At 41.8% G+C, this 18357-nt stretch overlaps 1 protein-coding gene across 22 annotated transcripts in view; it reads right to left on the bottom strand.

Annotated features, from left to right (window-relative positions):
- Window positions 1-18357, bottom strand: part of DST (dystonin) — a 356441-nt gene that overhangs the window by 80286 nt on the left and 257798 nt on the right. For all 22 annotated transcript variants that reach the window (XM_048496838.1, XM_048496737.1, XM_048496783.1 and 19 more), the window contains 2 exons: window positions 15853-17327; window positions 71-232 (listed from right to left, as the gene is read on the bottom strand). In XM_048496838.1, coding sequence (XP_048352795.1) covers window positions 71-232; window positions 15853-17327 — 1637 coding nt within the window. The remainder of the gene's footprint in view (window positions 1-70; window positions 233-15852; window positions 17328-18357) is intronic.

The raw sequence follows: 18357 nt of genomic DNA, 5'->3' as shown, positions 1-18357 counted from the left end.
GACAGAGTCAGAAATATCCACAAACAACAGGAACAAGAACAAAGCAGCCGTGAAAATACATTTTAGTTACCTTTTTGTTGAGCGTTTTCCATCTCGTGTTAACATCTTCAAGATCACGTTCAAGGTTATCAATGCTTGTGTTTTTAGCAGCACTCTGAATAAGGCCTTGACCCAACCAATTCACCTCCTGTTGCTTAACCTGCAGTGGATCAACCTCCTCCTTCTCGAATACCTACGGATTAAAAGAACAGCATGGAGACATTTGGACTGTCATATCTGGAGCATGCCCAAGCAACTGGAAGAACAGATATAAAGCAGTGCTATCTCACAGAACATACTAAGTATAGGTTTGAAGGAGGAAGATTTTAAAAGTCACATTTAACTTGGAACTGTTCTCATGAGCATGTATCCTCTCGGCACATTTTATTTTGGGGGTATATTAACTCTATGTAAACCTTTAACTGTGCATTTCACAAACAATAACACAGAAGCTCTTTATCTGACAGGATCTTCAGCAAATAAAATATAACAAGCTTAAGAAGAATATGCAGGGCTCAACATAGGAGACTGCAGAAGGCAAGTAGCCACAAGCACAGCTGTCTTTTAAACACAGTTTTGTCTTAAGCAGCTTGACATTGGCCTCTGTCTCTCCTACAATCCAAAATGACCAATAGGATGCTGGGTAAAAACATAAGCAGGGATGACCCTGCCTCTAGCCATGATCTTGGACCGGGGGGGGGGGGGCTGCAACACAGTGGCTTGGAGAAAACTGTGATGAACACAAAGGGTTTGCTACAGAATCCATAATTGAACAAGATATTAAAAATGGCAAAGGAATGCTGTTGTGCTGTACTATCTTCTTTTCTATCCACACCCAGACTAGTATAGAACAGACTGACAAGGGGGAAGAAATAACTGTATTTTCCAGGTGGTCCCTTTTGGCAGGAGATCCAGACATTACAGAATGAAGTTATCATAGCTTCAATATGTAGTTATGTTAACTCAATCCACCAACAAAAATGGGGTTCATCTGAGGACATCCATGGGCAAATGGGAAAAAATATTCTGCATTCATCAAATTTGGGGAGGGGGGAAAGATGATGAAAGCTATACCACAGGATGTATGACTGTGCACTTTAATAGTGCATTCTTATGCCCTTGTAAGCTTTTCAGCTTCAATGGACTTAGCAGGGTACAACTGTTTTGGATGGCGCTCTAGATACATTTCTAGCTACTCTACAGCTAATTCTCATGACACTATGCTCCCTGTGATGACTCATGCATATTAAAGAAATTGTTCAATTGGAGTACCAAAAAAGGTAATTTGCATTCTGTACACAAATAAAAATGTACTTTCCACTTTAAAGTTCTCTATTTTGAATCCAAGAACAGTTAATACGGATTTAATAGGGAAACTTACACATAAATTGCCCTGTTTTCAGAATGAAATTTTGCAACCCAACACCTGCCTACAAAAGCTAAAATCAGGACACAATCACACATTGGGGCAAATATTCCCCCATGGCTGTTTCAGCTGGAGAAAATGTCAGAGGAGGGGAAGAGGGTTCTGGTCTAAATTGGGTCCTATAGCTCTTATGAACTTAGTTCCCAGAAGCTACCATCTGACTAAAGAGAGAGTTTAAAATGTTATGTCTACTTTGACCTCAAGACACCTCATAGGCTGAAAGAAATAATACATTTATTATTTCTTTCTCTGAAATTGGAAACATGGTAATACTTCTGAATCAGTTAATGGTACCACCTGGGGAGTGGGGAGAGGGATCCGCCTGTGGAACAGGCATGTGGCAGCGCTGATGGATCTGTCCACCCCAGGGCACTTGCTCCAGAGGAGCAAAACAGCTGGCACGTGGCCACCATGGTCCTCCCCAGCACTGGGACATGGTGCCAGTGTCCCTGCAGCCCCACAACCTCTGCCAGGGCAGCAGGAGCAACCTGGGGGCATGACTGGGGGAGGAGCTGACTTTTGTTGGCTTCTTCCTGGCTGTTCGCCCCATTGTGCTGGTGGACGGGACGGCTGACTCTCACCACCAAAAAAGTGCCCAGTAGGGGCTTCCTGGAGGTGGGAAGGTTTTTCAGCTTTTTAAGCCTTCCCATGCTGCCAGGAAGTCTTTATGGGAGCAGTGGGGTGGATCCGCATCGGCCCTGTGGCCCATTACCCCTGAGTTCGGATGGGGTGAATTTGTAGCAGTAGAACCCAAATCTGAAAATCAGACAGGCCACACATATCTAACAGTCATCCATTGGTATGCTTAAATAACTTTCAGACTGAGACAGAATGCTTGCAGAATGTAAGCTTTGTTTGTTAATATAATTCTGTTTCCATGTCTTTGTCAAGAGACTGCACTAAATTTATAGAATACTGGAGGGGAAAAGTTGAGGCTTTTAGATCTCACAGGAAACTTAAAAGTGTAACCAAAGGGGAGGGTAAAGCTGCATTGGAAGCAATGTGACCCCTTAGCCAGAGCCATTGCCACCAGTGGCACTCAAAGTGGCATGGATCCCAGCACAGAGGGATATACCTTGGCAGTAGGGTGCCACACTGCCCAGGCCACGTGAATCCGGAAGTTTTCCTACACGCTGTTGCTTTTGTGCCACTGGAGGCTGCGCTGGCTTGGAAGGGGGCATTCAGTTTCAGCCCCGGAACACCTCCTTTTTGGGAGTGCAGACTTACCACCACAAACTATGGCATATGTCATTCCTGCTGATGGGCTTCCCTGGGAGAGAAGATGATTTTCTCCTCCCCGGAAGCAGACTGTCTCTTGGGAGCCACCGCTCAACCACGCCCTCCTTTGGATTGAGCTGCCTATGTTTACCATAATGCATGCTTAATAGTTTGTAAAGCAGAGTTCCACATATATACAACTTGAAGACAGTGAGCAATAGGCCCCTTTTTCGCCGCCCCCCCCCAAATAAAAAGCAATACTGAAAAAGTTACTTTGAGCAATTAGAAAATTAGTAACAGGTGCTAAAATATTCAAAACTAGCGTATCTGGGCAATATCCAGTGAAATATTTTACTTCTATTTGATTTGCAGATGCCAGGTTTCATATTGTAGGCCTCTAGCGATGCCTTCAGATTGGAGAATTCCTGTAAATTTGGGGATGAAGCCTGGAAAGGGGGGGGGTGGTAATTGAGAAGGAACCTCGATGGAGTTTAACATCAGAAAGTACTCCAAAGTACTCATTTATGTCAGAAAAAACACACCTAGTGGCTATCTTTTGGGCCCAAATAAGCAGTCATTAAATTCTTTGATTTCAGACCTCTATTTCTAATTCAAAAATTCAAACCCTTTAAAGGCATTTGCACATTATTCAAATTTTCCCTAAAGCTGTAGCATAAACATATAGATGCACAACAAAGGAGAAGGCATTGAGGTCAGAGTTTACCAGCCAAACTTTACAACAAAACCTAAAATAACTTGATACAACTAGATCAGAATGACAAAAAATTAAAATAAATTACAGACTTCACAAGCATCCCTTAGTTATTGCAACACTTCATTCTACTTCCTTATTTCAGCCACCAGTCAGCAAATGTTGTAAGGTCTCCTGTAAAATCTTGTACAACTTCAGAGCTACTTTTTGGCACGAAGATGCAAGGGAAGCATTTCAGTGCATGCAACAAGCCTTTAATCTGTGTACTTTGGAAACCACAACAATCTGAACACTGCAGTTTATACCTTTATGACTAACAATGCAATCCTAACAGAGTTACACCCTTCTAAAGCCATTCAGGATAAAGACTGAGAAGGATGTTAACTCTCCTTAGGACTGCACTATAAGTCTGCTCAAAGCTGAATAAATCAGACCCTGAAAAGCATCAGCTGCCTGAAACACAATTTGTGTAAAAATTGGGTGCCAAAGCATCAGTGTATATTAGAAGCGTTCTAAATGAAGGGTAACAGGCACCATCTGGGCAACAAATAACCATGCGCTAAAAAGCTGGAAATAAACAACCCTTTCACAAACTGCCCTAATCAATTTAGTAAAGTGACCATATCACCCATTTTTGCCTTCTAATAACATGTTAGGTAAACAATTCTAGAAACCTGGTTGGATAGATTAGTCAAAACACAGATGCTCAATTACAGAAGAGAAACTTCAATAATGTAAGAGACAACCACAGTATTAAAAAGTCATTTACGGATGGAGTTACCTTGTTAAACAACATGCCATTGCAAACTGTTTCCAAGGTTTGTTCTACCGGTATCTTTCCACTCCAGAAACTGAATTCACTGTTCATTGGATTTGCTTTTTGACAGAATCTGGGGTTATCAAGTTCCAACATCTGATCAGAAAATTCTATTTCACGTGCCTCTTTACAGATCGCATCAGATTCATCTGTGATCATGTATTTTATTAATTCCATGCTACTAGAATGCAATAGTGCACCTTCATAACCAATATCTATATCCTGAGGTGAAATGTCCAAAAAGTCCTTTTCAGTCATCCTGTCTTGGGTTTCTAATGGCTCATTAACTTCAGACCCATTATGCATTTTCTTTTGGTCTAAAGCAAGATCATGTTCTTTCTCACTGTCCTGGAACCATTCCGCATGGGCTGAACTGTCTTTTTTCAAAGATGTCAGTGGCCTGCAAGGCCCATCTCCTCCCTCCTTATTACATTCAATATTCCAGAGGACATCTTGTTCTCTAAGTTCTATATGTGAATCACTACGTGAATTCGCTGGGTAGTGTCCATTGACAGTAGCACTTCTGGTAGTAAGCAAGAAAATCTGCTGTTCGGGTGAAAGTGCTCCAAAGTTACCAACCGAGTGAATATCTTCTGCAGAAGATATGCTCATTTGAGATTTTTCCCCTGGTGGCACATCTTGTTTTTCCTCTTGTTCAGCTTGAGGGCTGCACAAACCAGAATCATCATCTTCTGAGGTTAGAGAATTAGTCCCATATTTACCTTGGCCTGTTGTCACCAAGTCTGACATATCAACAGTTCCAGCCACGGAACATTCACTTTTATTTGAATAATCTGCAAAATTTGGTGGGACAAGCATTCTCCAGGATCTCCTATGTTCTTTCTTCTCTGTATGATACTTTGCTTTGGGCAAGCCAGTGGCTCGAATGATGTCACTGTTTAGCTTAAGGGCATCAAAGATCATTTTTTCATCTAATTTATTGGCTTCCCGGCCTCGGAGCTCAAACACACTTGAGGAAGAAAGGGCCCCATTGGAGCACAATGTACTAAGATCCAGTGTTCGATGGCTGTATGGCAGTGTCCTATCTGAGAAATGCCTGGAAGAAAGACTGCCTTTGGAACCTGAGTCAATCTGTTCATTCAACCGAACAGTGTCGTAGATTGACCTCTGAGGAACATAACAGTCTTCAATATTTATATCCTCTTCCTCTTCATCACCTTTTCCCACACAAGGGGGATTCTGGCGTAAACAGTCTGGCCTGCTAAGCGGCTTTCCCATTTCTGCAGGTATTTACAAGTCTAGCACTACAACTATGCTGCCTTAATGGAGACGAGCCACACAGCACAGATTTTTAAAAGTATTGGAACCCGTGTTTGAAAGCCTACAGTGAACTTGCCCACAGCAGAAACACATGCCAAACATAAGCATAATTATGAAGCAGTTAAGGTCACGATCAATGCATCAGTGTAGTGAGAAAATATGCTTTTACCAGGTGGTGTTTTAAACACCCCACATATTAAGTATAAGGTGCTTGAACTAAAAAGAAAACTTGGTGGGGGGCGGGGAGACCAAATAAATCTTTGAACACTACAAACTACTATCTCAGTATACATATACATCCAATAAAATGTACAAATACCAACTAGAAAACCCCGGTGAGAAGGAGAGTGAGAGGCGCAAGTACTCAGAACTTCCCAGATAGTATCCCATTTCTTTTCTTTTTCTCTCAGGTCAAAATTTGTGTCCCAGATCTCCAGATTAAGTCTTCACAATGAACAAGCCTTGCAGCAGGCAACCCGCTATCTTCAGAAAGTGACAGATTAACTCTAATCCACTTAAACGGTTTGCAGAATTCCATCTCCTTTATAAATAAACCATGCCGAAGCAGCTTTTCAAGAAAAGACGACAGCTCCCAGAGAAGTTGCTCACAGCTGAAACCACCTTCAAAGAAAATAGGTACATCCAGAACAGATATGGTCGTAAAAAAAGCCTTTCATTTTTTTGGGTAGTAGCTATAAATAACCTTGATCCAAAAAGGCAGTTTGTTTGTTGTATAGTGAAAGCTTCTCTGTAGTGCATTCAGAAATTCCATAGGGAAAAATCACAGTTTTCTGGTTAGCCAGGTCAGTGAAATCAAGCAGCTCTTTAACAAAACAAAAAAATAATCAGAAAAGAAACTTTGCCCAGTTCACCGGCAGAACATGCTCCTTGAAACTTGCCATCCTGTTTGAGGCAGCCGCAGAGCAGCATTTCTTCTCTCCTCCTGCACAAAGGCATGGCTGATTTACATTCTATTTTAACGCAGCAGGACCTCGGCATAAACTGTAGCTAAAATAGCCTGGCCCTGGTTTTCATCCTCATTCTGGAGATTGGCTCAAGCAAAGGAGGAGGAGGCATAAAAGGGACTCCCAAGAATAAAGGCTCACACATACTGTCCAGCGCAGCTGATAAGCTTTCCGGCTCTCCCTGATTCCTTATGGTCTGACAGGCATCCTCCCAACAAGCGAGCTGAAAGAAACGCCCTTTCCATTCTTCAGGCAACATCTGCTCCTATCCCATTCGCTCCCTGAGTATTATTCTAACTGAGCATTAGTAGGTGTCTGACCTCTCAGCTTGCCCCCCCCCCCCCATGTTTCCTGCCCCACAGGACTTAACTTCTTAGTCATCTTTCACTTTTACTGCTTGTCTTGTCTGTCAAGGAGGCTGGAGCGTTTCAGGGGGAGGTGCACATAGGAGCAAGTTCCTGCCAGCAATCCATATACAGGACAGCTTTCTGTAATTTGGAATGAAAAAGGTAGTGGAAGGGGCAGCAGTTGCTTGGGACACTGTGCTAATTAGTTCAAAATGTTGGAAATGTTACTATGTGCTGCTTTGCTGCGTAACCTGACACCATACAAGAGGGCCTGAATTACCAGGACCCCTCTCAAGTGCCAAGTAACAGCATTATTAATTGCTTTGTGGAAGAAAAACAATCCACAATATTGCAAGTGCTTTGGATGGACAGATATCTGACCCTTGTATGTTCAGTTCAAATAGTGTTGATAGTGGCATGTATCAATCCAGATTAATCAGTATCATAATATGCAATGAATCAAAACAGAAACAATTCCTCCTCTTTATCATTTTGATGTGATATCTACAAACTCGATCTTATGTCCATTTATTCAAAAATATTTCCACAATTCCACAAAAAATAAATGTCCATTGGATCCTGTCCTTAATTTTTGATAGTTGCAAGCAATATTTGTCCTGAAGTGGAATGTTAGCAAGCTAATAAGTGACAATAAAATTTGTTTATGAAACATGAGGCCATTTAATCACTTAAAAAAGGGATTTTCCATGTGTACTTTCACTTAGTGGCTGCCAAAGGAAAAATTATACAATGATCTACAAAGGAGAGGTTCAAAACTTTTTTTAAAAAATCATTAGTACTGCTAAGAAGTAAAAGGAAAGGCTAAGCAGGCTAAACACATAAGGAAGGTAACAATGCAAAGAGGAATGAAACTGAAAATTTTGAATCTGGTCTATCAGATAAAACATCTCATAAGGACACAGAAGATTCAATCTTCTTTCTCAATACCACAAACACCCCACCATTATTCTAAATGTTTTTTAAAGTGGTAGCAGTCTAGCATCCTGCTCAAAAACTTTCAATCCTAACCAGTATTAATTAATTAATTAATCAATCAATTAATCAATTAATTAATCAATTAATTAATTAATTTGGTTATATCGCCCACCCCCGAAGGGCTCTGGGCGATGTACAGATAAAACACTTAAAAGTAATAAAAACAATTAAAATAGAAATAATTTAAAAATAGAGGCAACACAACTAACAAGATCTAATGTTGGATGACAGCCTGCAAAAACCACTAACCCCTGGGAGGGGGCCAGGCACAATAATTAGCAGCCCACAAATATGGTATATAGAGGGGTAGTGTGGGCGGCAATCAGGCCCCCCCCCCCCCAAAAAAAAGCTTGGTAGAAGAACTCTATTTTACAGGCCCTGCGGAACTGTCCAATGTCCCGCAGGGCCCTAACAGCTAGAGGAAGAGTGTTCTGCAGGAACCAGGGCTGTAAAGGCCAGCCGCATCATTGAGAGGCCGGGGACTACCAGCAAATTTGCCTCTGCACATCGCAGAGGCCAAACTGGGACATATGGGGAGAGATGGTCCCTAAGGTATTTAAGACAAGACAGAAGTCAAAGTTTAAAATGCATAGATGCAGGTCGACCTGAGCACAGCTCCATTTTAAACCAGCTTTAAACCAACTTGAGCTGCCTTCACATAACTGAAGTTGGATAGTAGAGGCAAAGTAACAGGCTAATCTTGCAATCCTACAACAGGACCTGATGAGACTGGTTACACTTTAGCTGCCCAATGCATTGTTCAGGTAGGGAAGCATTTTGTAAAGCAGAAGATGATTCATGTGGGCAACTGCACTGCACACGCAGAAAGAATTTACCCAATATTATACAGAGCAGCAAAATATCTTGTCTGAACCTAAATTCTATGAGCTTATCAGAGTCCCAGAGAGATACAGACTGAAATTTATGATTTCTGTTTTCTGTTGCTGACATAAGTTTTATAAACAAAATTACAAGAGTAGTGCAAGAGGCATCATTGTAGTAAAAAAAATTACTTTAAATCTGAACAACAGTTCTAAAAAATGTGGCTGTTTACAACAGTAAACACATGTTGTCCTGTGGCCAGACACCAGCATACACTACTGGACAGCAACTAGCATTTTCATGGCACCTGGCCATTCTTCTTGCGTTAGGGATCTTCTTAATGTTACAAAATACCGTATATACTCGCATATAAGTCAACCTTTTCAGCACTTTTTTGTGCTGAAAAAGCCCTCCTCGACTTATACGAGAGCCACCCGCAGCTGCAGCTGCAGCCACCGCCCGTCGTCCCCCTCACTCACTCAGTCATCTTTTTCTTTCCCCGCAGGCTCTGCAGGCTCCGTTTCAGGGAAGCTGCTGCTCCGGGCAGTCTGTCTCTATCTTTCTTAAAAGGGCAATGCTCCAAAGATTGCTTAAGCACCCTAATCTAGAATGGTGGCAAGTTGTTTGCTGTGCTTACTCATTTCTAAGTAACTGTGCACAACAAAAGGATTTTACTCTGAGTTTCTGGGAAGACAGTGTTCATATTCAAATAACACAAATACTTACAATAAAGAACAATGCATGCTTCCTCGTAGGTTTGTTCTTTCTTTAAAGTTGATGAAGCAATGCATTATAGACTTAATTCTGAAAAAGCATCTAAAAGAAACCAGCTGCAGGAAATAGATAGCTCTGTGTAACTACCTAAACCAAACTAAACATTAGTTTAAGTTCACCAAGTGTAATACTCATCCAAGCCCAGCTGTCCTATGGAATGCAATTATAAGGCACCTCTTGACACATGATGTACACTATGAATATTCTGAAACGGCTCTTCAAACAACCCCATATCTAGTAATGGGAGGGGGGGTGTTAATGAGCTGTCATTGATGCAAACTGACATAAATTCTATGCACTTTAATAAAAAAAAAGTGGGAAGGGATCACTACCAAAATATTTTGCAAACATTTCAAAAAGCAAAACTACATGACAATGATTGAATCCTGCTTTCCTCCTCCCAAGATTAAAGGAGACTGTTAAAATATTCAAGCGACAGCCTGAGGGGTGCTGTTTTTTTAGGATCATCTCAAATGTTTGTAAGGAAACAGGGCCAGTGTTGCTAAATGAAGGAAATCCATCTACTGAACTTCCCTTTTGTTCACCTCCATTCAGTGTGTCGTTTCTCTAAAGCACAAAGATCAGTGACAAAACTGAATGAAACAGAAACACCATGAAATACGATATGCTAGCTTCAGTATGTGACTTAAAATGGAGCTTTGAAGGGAAACAATGAAAGGGTTGTTCTTGAGGTGGTTTTCTAAAACTCCCCCTCGACCCCCATGTAATATCAATAAATACTGTTTTAGGATCACAAGATCACAGGTAGCCAACACTTTCGGACTAAGTGTCGCCCCCATGGCAGGCAGTGTCCAGCCTTTAAAAAGCTGGCATGCTGGCAAACAAATGTGAGGATAAATAAGCGTTGTACTTGGCCAGACAAACTGGGAGCAGAAGCCCATGATACCATTTCACAATAGGCATTTAATGTACAAAGAGTCCCTAATGCATTTCAACATGAGATTGTCCGGGGGTGGGTGGGAGAGAGAGTGGCACAAAGTTCTCTTCTTTTCTTGCAAGAGAAAGTGAGCTCAAGCAAGCGCACTTAGACCCATTCTGAAAAATTTTTTTGAAAACAAAGAGGTCATCTGAAAGGATCTTCGGAAGCAGTTTTAAACCAGCTCAAGCTGCCGTCACATAACTGAAGTTGGATAGCAGAGGCAAAGCAGCAGGCCAATCTTGCAATCCTACAACAGGACTTTATGAGACTGGTTGCATTTTAGCTGCCCAATGCATTGTTCAGGTAGGGAAGCATATTCCACACTAGGAAGACCAAAAGTCTCTGGGAGATATATGTCGAACAAATAAAAATTCATGTTATTCTATGTTGAAAAAAGATATAATCCTGTATTGTATACAGATAGTGTTGTGCACCACCCAGAGCCCCTCGGGGATGGGGCAGTCTATAAATTTAAATAATAAATAAATAATAAAGGTATCAGCTTTTGATGGCCTCAGTCAAATTCAGGCCTGATCTGTATTTAGAAACTGTTCAGCTTGAGATGGATCACAATAGAGTATTCTGTGCACACCTGTCCTTGAGCAGAGAATGTAGCACTGTGAAAACTTGACAAAGGTCCTCAGAAGTTATACTACATTACGACTCCCTCTTCACAATCACTGCAGTTACTGCAAGGATTGTGGCAGTTCGGGTTAACAGTCAAATTCAGCAAGTTGGAATGTTACACTCATGCAACTCAAGTTCATCATTGTACAGTAACCTGAAATAAAATGTTTAGGGTAGCCAAGAATGCTGTTGGTTTATTTTAACAAAGTGCAATCACCTTTGCAGGGAGAGGCCATGTAAAATCCATTAAGCAGGACCAGGTGATAGGGGCTATATCTGCCATACTTTTGTATAACAACCTAAAACGAACCAACCAACCTTCCTTCCTTCCTTCTTTCCATCAATCTCAATCTTTTTTTTTTCTTTTCCCTTTCCCCTTTCCTTTCTGGAAGTGCAGATCCTATCTTTCCCAGAACATCATAACATAATACCACCAGTGTTATTAGATCTCAAGAGTGCAAAACAAAGTTCCTTCCCTCCCCCCCCCCCCCCAATACTATCTTAGCCTCCCCAAGTTTTTGTTTTTCAATAATGGGGAATGATGAGAACTGGTTCCTTTTTTTGGAGGGGGGAGAGAAGAATTATGACAAAAATTATTGAGATGCTCAATAACTGAAAAGTAGAAATGTCTGCTGTAGAGATGGTCTTTATTTTATGCCTATGCTGCATATGAATGGAGATGTGTGTGTGTGGAAGTATTTCAGGGAACAGGGAAGTGTTGCTTTGATATAGATATTTTTAAAATGGGTGTCTGATGTTTGGGGGGCCCAATTTCAATTCTTGACCTGGGCGCCATTTTCTGTAGCTACGTCTGTGATAACTGCCCATACATTAGCAAAGGAAAGGGAGTTCATAAACAGTCTAACAGTGGGTTCAATGCAACCCTAAGCAGACTTAAAATCTTCTCAGTTGATTGACTTCCATGGATTTAGAAGGGTGCAACTCTAGTTTAGATTGCAGGGTTATTATTCAAGAGACAGGTCCTCTCAGAGAGCAGTATCATACCCTGGAACAGTCTAGTACCATTGTACTAAGTCTTAGCAGGTAAAGAAAAGGTTAAATATAGCCTTCTTCATGCCTAGTCAAGTCCAGTTACCCTTTCTCTCTTCTTATCATGCCCTACTTCTCCGCATTATGTATAAGGAATCTTCACAGAGCTAGTACAATGGATGAATGGAGGTGATCCAAGCTCCCTTCCCAAAGTTCTCTACATAAAGCACATGCTACTAACAAACAGAAAATGCATCCATTCTCACATCTACGTCTACAATCAGCCTCTGCCATCAAACTCATCATGATTTTTTCTTCCTTCTCATCATGGTGCTTTCTCATTTCAAATGTAACATAACCTGACAGCTTTATAATAGGGTTGACAGATTTAGGTTTGGAAATACCTGGAAATTTGGGGGTGGGGGGATTGGACTCTGAGAAGGACAGGGTTTAGGAAGGGGTGAACTTCAGTGAGGTATGGAGCCCACTTTCCAAAGTGTCATAGAGCCCACAAAGTGTCATAGAGCCCACTTTCCAAAAAAGCCATTTTCTCTGTCGCCTGAAAATCAGTTGTAATCCCATAATCCTATTTACTAGCCACTACTAGGGATGTTGGAAAGTTTGATGTGAAAAGCTAAAGCAGAACTTTTGCATTAGTACCTCTAGGACCCGTTTTCCCCAAGATTTCAAACATGAATACACCATTCACATGAGCTTCTTTTTATTTCTGGCTATGAAGTAGCTGTTTGATGATATCTGTAACTGGAATTCACAGAAAACACCGCTTATTTGTGTTTTTTTGTGCACTAAAACTGAACTATGACTCCCCCTCCCCTTTAATCCTGCAGTCTTGTTCAGAAAGCAGAAAATGTGGGTTTCCTCCCTGTGCAGCCTTAGGGACTTTGCCTACAGGATTATCATACAGTATGTCTGTTTCCCTACCCTTCCAAACTGTTACAAAATAAAAGTTAAACCAATTCTTTTCCCTTTAGCAATTGAGGAAATCATGGACTCACTAGAAACTAAAATAAATTTTGCAAGACAGTTTTTTTGGACAGAATCCTGGGTTATGAGACAGAAACCAGAACTACATTTAAATTGCACCATCACTGGCTTAGTGCCTTCACCTCTACCTCACCTCTATTCTACTCCATGCTTCTTTGCTTTACCCAACTAATTTTCTTGGGGCCTTTGTTGTAAGCAACCTCCAGACTACACAAGCCCCAGAATGATACTTGCCCATGACTCTTGGACAATCCCCTAGAATAAATGCTTATCTCTGCCTTCCAGCATGGTTTTGCTTAACCTCACCTTCATTCTGTCACAGGATGGGTAGTTTGTAACGTACAGGAAACAAGTGAAATATTGACTGCTGAAGCATGTCTATGTGCCACCTGCCAAACAATGGCTTATTTACATCACCTCCTCATCGTTTTTGGTCTGGATTTGTTATACGTTTAACACACTACCCAGGGTGAGATCTCTCTCCTCCCAAATGCCAGTATAATTTTTTTGGTGGGGTTGGATGCTTGAGACTGTTGTGCTTGCTCTCCAGGAAAGACTCTAGCTGCTCTCTGAATGGGCGTGAAAGAAGGCTGCCTGTGCCCCATCATTATCCCCAACAGCCAGTGATCTGGATCAAGAGAAGACTCAACACATGTACATCTCTTTGGCATATGCTTCATCCTTTCACTACCCTGTTTCTCTGAAAATAAGACATCCCCTGAGAATAAGACATAGTAGAGGTTTTGCTGAAGTGCTAAATATAAAACATCCTCTGAAAGTAAGACGTAGCAAAGTTTTTGTTTGGAAACATGCCCGTCGAACAGAACACCAGAGCATGCAGCTGTGGAGTGGAAAAATAAGACATCCCATTAAAATAAGACATAGCGCATCTTTGGGAGCAAAAAATTAATACAAGACACTGTCGTATTTTTGGAGAAACACGGTACTCTTGACATCATAGCAATATTAGCTAGCTGAGGAGGGTAATAGTTCAGTTAGCAAGGGAAAGATTGTATAAAGAACCCAAACTTGTAGGATTCATTCAAATGTGTGATAGAGTCATAGAGTGGACAACAGCTCCACATGTTCCACCTGGGTGCTTGGACAAGACCATGACGTAGCACTTTTTCCTGTCTTATTCCTTAATTTATCTGTTTTAAATAAATAAATATCTAGGAGAAAAGAGGGGGGAATCAAGGAGTTGATCCTTGCTGGAATTTTCTCAAGCAAAATTATAGACGGTATGCGTTGAAGCAGCTTTAGAAAGTCTCTGAAACAGCTTTGGTCAAAGAGAAGACACAGCTCTCATTTTCCAAACTGCTGCATGCCACTGAGCTGAAAACACATGATGGAAGTTCAGTCCTCAGCACTCAAAGTGCTTGTAAATTCCAAGTACCCCAACCATAAACACCATATGGCAGGTCTTCTTATGCTGTTTGACAACAGAAGCCTTCACCGTTATAGACAAGATAAATATTTGTGGCCTATTTTTCAGCATATTTATTTCCATTTACACATTTACAAGACATAGTCTGATTAGTTAGCAAACACGTTGCTTGTTAACAAAGCTTCTGTCTCTGTCAGAGAATGCACTGGATGGAACAAATGATTGTCTAAAATAGAGAAAAAGCACCCTCTGTTGGGGCAAATGCAAAATGACTGGCTCACAATTCTCAAGACACCAACTCACTTTTTAGCAGGGGGAAGGAGTCAGTCATTTGTCTACTATAAGTAGAAAAGGATCTCCAGGGAAGGACTGCAGTTGACCTATTATGTGTTAGTCCAACATCGCCAACAAGATTTTTAAAATATATTTTTGAGTCTTGCTGAGGCTAAACTACAGTGACCAAATGACAGTGCTGAACACATTCTGGAGCTCCACCCTAAGAGCCAATTTGCACGCTTATCCAGGCTGGGATAGGTGAGTGAGGATAACAACACTAATACTAACAGAAGTTTGAAATTAATTATTCCCTTTCTATCGGGGGAACAATCAGGTTGATTAGACCTCTACATGGAGTTTCCAAGTCATGTTTCTTTAAGATTACAGTGGAACTGTCAACTAGGTAAGTGTACAAACCCACTGTAGGCTGCCACTGTTGCGGCAGCAGAAATCTTTGACGCTAAAATTTTCTTGCTGCAATGGCCAATTTAAACATGATGGTAGATAATCCATGAACCTAGATCTTTAAAAATCAAGCAGCTGCAGAGACTACAATTCAGATCAAGACCATGGTGTGAAGAGAAGAGATGGGTTTACCCTTTCCCAAGTGCCATTTCCTGACCACAATCAATGACGTACACACTGGAGAGTATTCGTGAGGTAATACTCAAAAGGGAAACCTTAATCTTTGGTAACTTCCACCACCATCACCTTGACACAAATATGGAGGAAGAAACCTGGATGCCACTAACACCTGGAAAATATTTTTTCACTAATTGCCTGCAGGTACATCTGGTGTGGTGTGTAGGTGATGTTCTTAAAACCTTTAGGTTGGTCCACTTCCTTGGTTTTTTTTCTTTCCTCTCCCACTAACCTTTGTGCATGAACCTTTGTACCACACAGTGAGTCCCCTGGAGCAGGGGTGGCCAACCTATGGCACTCCAGATGTTCATGGACTACAATTCCCATCAGCCCCTGCCATTGTAGTCCATGAACACCTGGAGTGCCACAGGTTGGCCACCCATGCCCCTAAAGGAAGCAAAACAACTCCCAACTCAATAATCTGTGAGTTCAAAAGGGGGTACTAATATGGAATAATATCTTTTTTTAATCTTTTGGGCCTAATTCTTGAGTTGTTTACCTCAAAAAGCTCCTGTTAATTTCCATTTCATCCATTCAATCACGGTTATATAATTCAATATGCTAGCATTACAGGAAGGACTGTCTTACCTTGAATACTTTCAGCTGTTGATTAATAATCTCTGTTTCCATTCCGACAGGACCTTGGGACTCTTCATGTTCTTCTGCTTCCCCAAGAAGCTTGCAAAACTCCTTCAGTTTATGGTAGAACTCTTCAATGCGACAAATAGTCCCCTCTACTTGTTCCTTTCTAGCCCTTGCTCTGTCCAACAATTTATTGCATTGCTTGTTTAAAGCCTCCAAGTCTCTCTTTATGCCTGCTACATCAGGAGAAGCTTCGGCTTCACTTGCTAACATTGCTTTACAAGTCTTGTTTGCATTTTCATTACTGGTTATAAGGTCTTCCAACTTCTTCAGGAACGTCTGGATATCCTCTCGCTGAGACTGTAGTGTAATTAAGTCCCTGCCCACAGATGCCATGCTATCCAACTCATCATCAAACTCTGCAAACTGGGAAAACATCTCTCGGATGGTGTTTTGGAAATGACCAATGCCCTGAAGTTTGGTTTCCAGAAAGGAACATTTGTCTTCGACCTGCCGGGTGATGGCACTGTGTTCTTCTTCTAATGTTTCCGCTTGCAGCAAGAGGTCAGAAACACCTGATGAATCAGAAGTGTTCACCACAATTTCTTGGGCAAGCTTTTTGGTCAGGTCCACTTGAGGCTTTAAGGTCTGGAGTGCTTTCTGATGAGTTTGCATAAGTGTCAAATGTTTGTTGCTGTAAGTTTGGGGTTTCAAAGTACCATAAGTTTCCAGCTGCTCTCTGGCCTTCTGAAGCTGCTCTTTAACTTCCCTGGACGATTCCTGAAACTCTTTTAGTCTCTGAGCCATCTTTTCCAGGCCCTCTCTCTTAGTATGCACTTGTTCTGCAACCGTATCAACTTTCTGGATCAGCAGTGCCATTTCCTCTTGAATAACGTCTTTGTCTGTCTCACAGGCACTAAGCAGCATTGCCGCCGCGTTGCTCAACAGCTCCACCATTCCTTGATGTTTATCCAAGTCCTTCTGCAAGGTCTTCACCTGAGCGAAGGTCTTCTCGAGCTCAACAGGGTCTGTTCTTATTTTGATCTCAGAGAGGTTGCTTTGGCACTTTATTAACCAGGACTGCAAGTTCTCTGCATGCTCTTTGTACCTGAGGGCTTTTTCTAGACAGTCATTCAACCTGTCTTGATTTTCTTTCACTTGCCTATTCATTTCACCCCAGTTCCCTTTCAGCATGTTCAGCTGGGACTGCAGCTCTGCCCTCTCAGACCCTTGAGTCTTCTGGAGCAAGTTTTCACCTTCCGCAATTATTTTTTCATAAGAACCAATCTGTTCAGACAAAGTCACCTTTAGTGCTTTCTGACCATTAATTAGTGACTGCAATGATTCCAGATTGGCAGAGATGGGGCAAGACCGCTTCTGTTCCTCTTTCTTTTCATCCAGCCAAGCTTGGAAGTCCTTGGACATTTGTTGGAACTGATGGGAACTAGCATACGTTGACTGAAGTTGCTCAATGTGACTGCCTGCAGAGCACCAAAAGACAATGTTGTAAAAATCCACACTATATGTAACTTTTATTATAATGGTGTTCAGTAAAAGGGAAACCATAGGTTCTAAAAAAATACATTCAGCTGCAAATTGCATTAAATACAGAGTTCCATCCTGTGCCACTGTTAAAGAAGGGATTTCTGCTATCATCCATTTTCCATGGCAACACTGAGTCCTTGAAAAGCTGCTGCTGGGGATTGGATAACTTTCAAGAACAACAGAGGATGTGGTCAGTGGTAGGATCCAAAATTTTAGTAACAGGTTCCCATGGTGGTGGGATTCAAACTGTGGCGTAGCGCCAATGGGGCATGGCTGGGCATTCTGGGGGCAGGGCATTCCTGAGTGGGGCTGTGGCAAGGACGCAGCCACTGCGCCGGTCCTTGGGCGGGAAATGAATGCACGCAGGTGCAGGCTGCCACCTACTGGTGGCACACTACTGCCACCTACGCCGGTGCACCTACTGCTAGACTGCTTCAAGTTCTGTGCACTACTGCTGAGAGGAGGGGCGTAACTAAGGCAAAAATCTCGTGGCAAAATCACCAATTAGTAACCCCCTCTCGGCACACGCAAATAATTAGTAACCTACTCTCAGGAACCTGTGAGAACCTGCTGGACCCCACCTCTGGATGTGGTGGATTTTGGCTGCAACCATTAGGGGGAATCTGTAGAAAGCATCTCCTCACAACTTCTCAAGTACAGGATTGAGTATTCAGAAGCATTCCCTCAAAAAACCCTCAAAAGACTCAACCAGTCCATTATAGCTGGAACTATAGATGAGCCTAAAACTCAGGCCTACCGCTTACAAAATGACTGGAGAAAATGTTGGCTCTCCTAATCTACCTGCAGGACTGACAATGTAATATGGGTGGGCAAAAAGTTGTGTGTACCTATACTTCTTAAACTACATTTCCAAACAAAGGAGCAACTGAGAGGGAATTAAATCTCTGTGTAAAAACCAGTCCTTGATAAACACCTTGATAACCTATTTGATACCTCAAATCTGGA

This window comes from Sphaerodactylus townsendi, linkage group LG01 (genome assembly GCF_021028975.2).
Source record: "Sphaerodactylus townsendi isolate TG3544 linkage group LG01, MPM_Stown_v2.3, whole genome shotgun sequence".
NCBI classification, from domain to species: Eukaryota; Metazoa; Chordata; class Lepidosauria; order Squamata; family Sphaerodactylidae; genus Sphaerodactylus; species Sphaerodactylus townsendi.
Note: the sequence above shows the minus strand (reverse complement) of the source record. Positions and strands in the feature narration are given on the sequence as shown.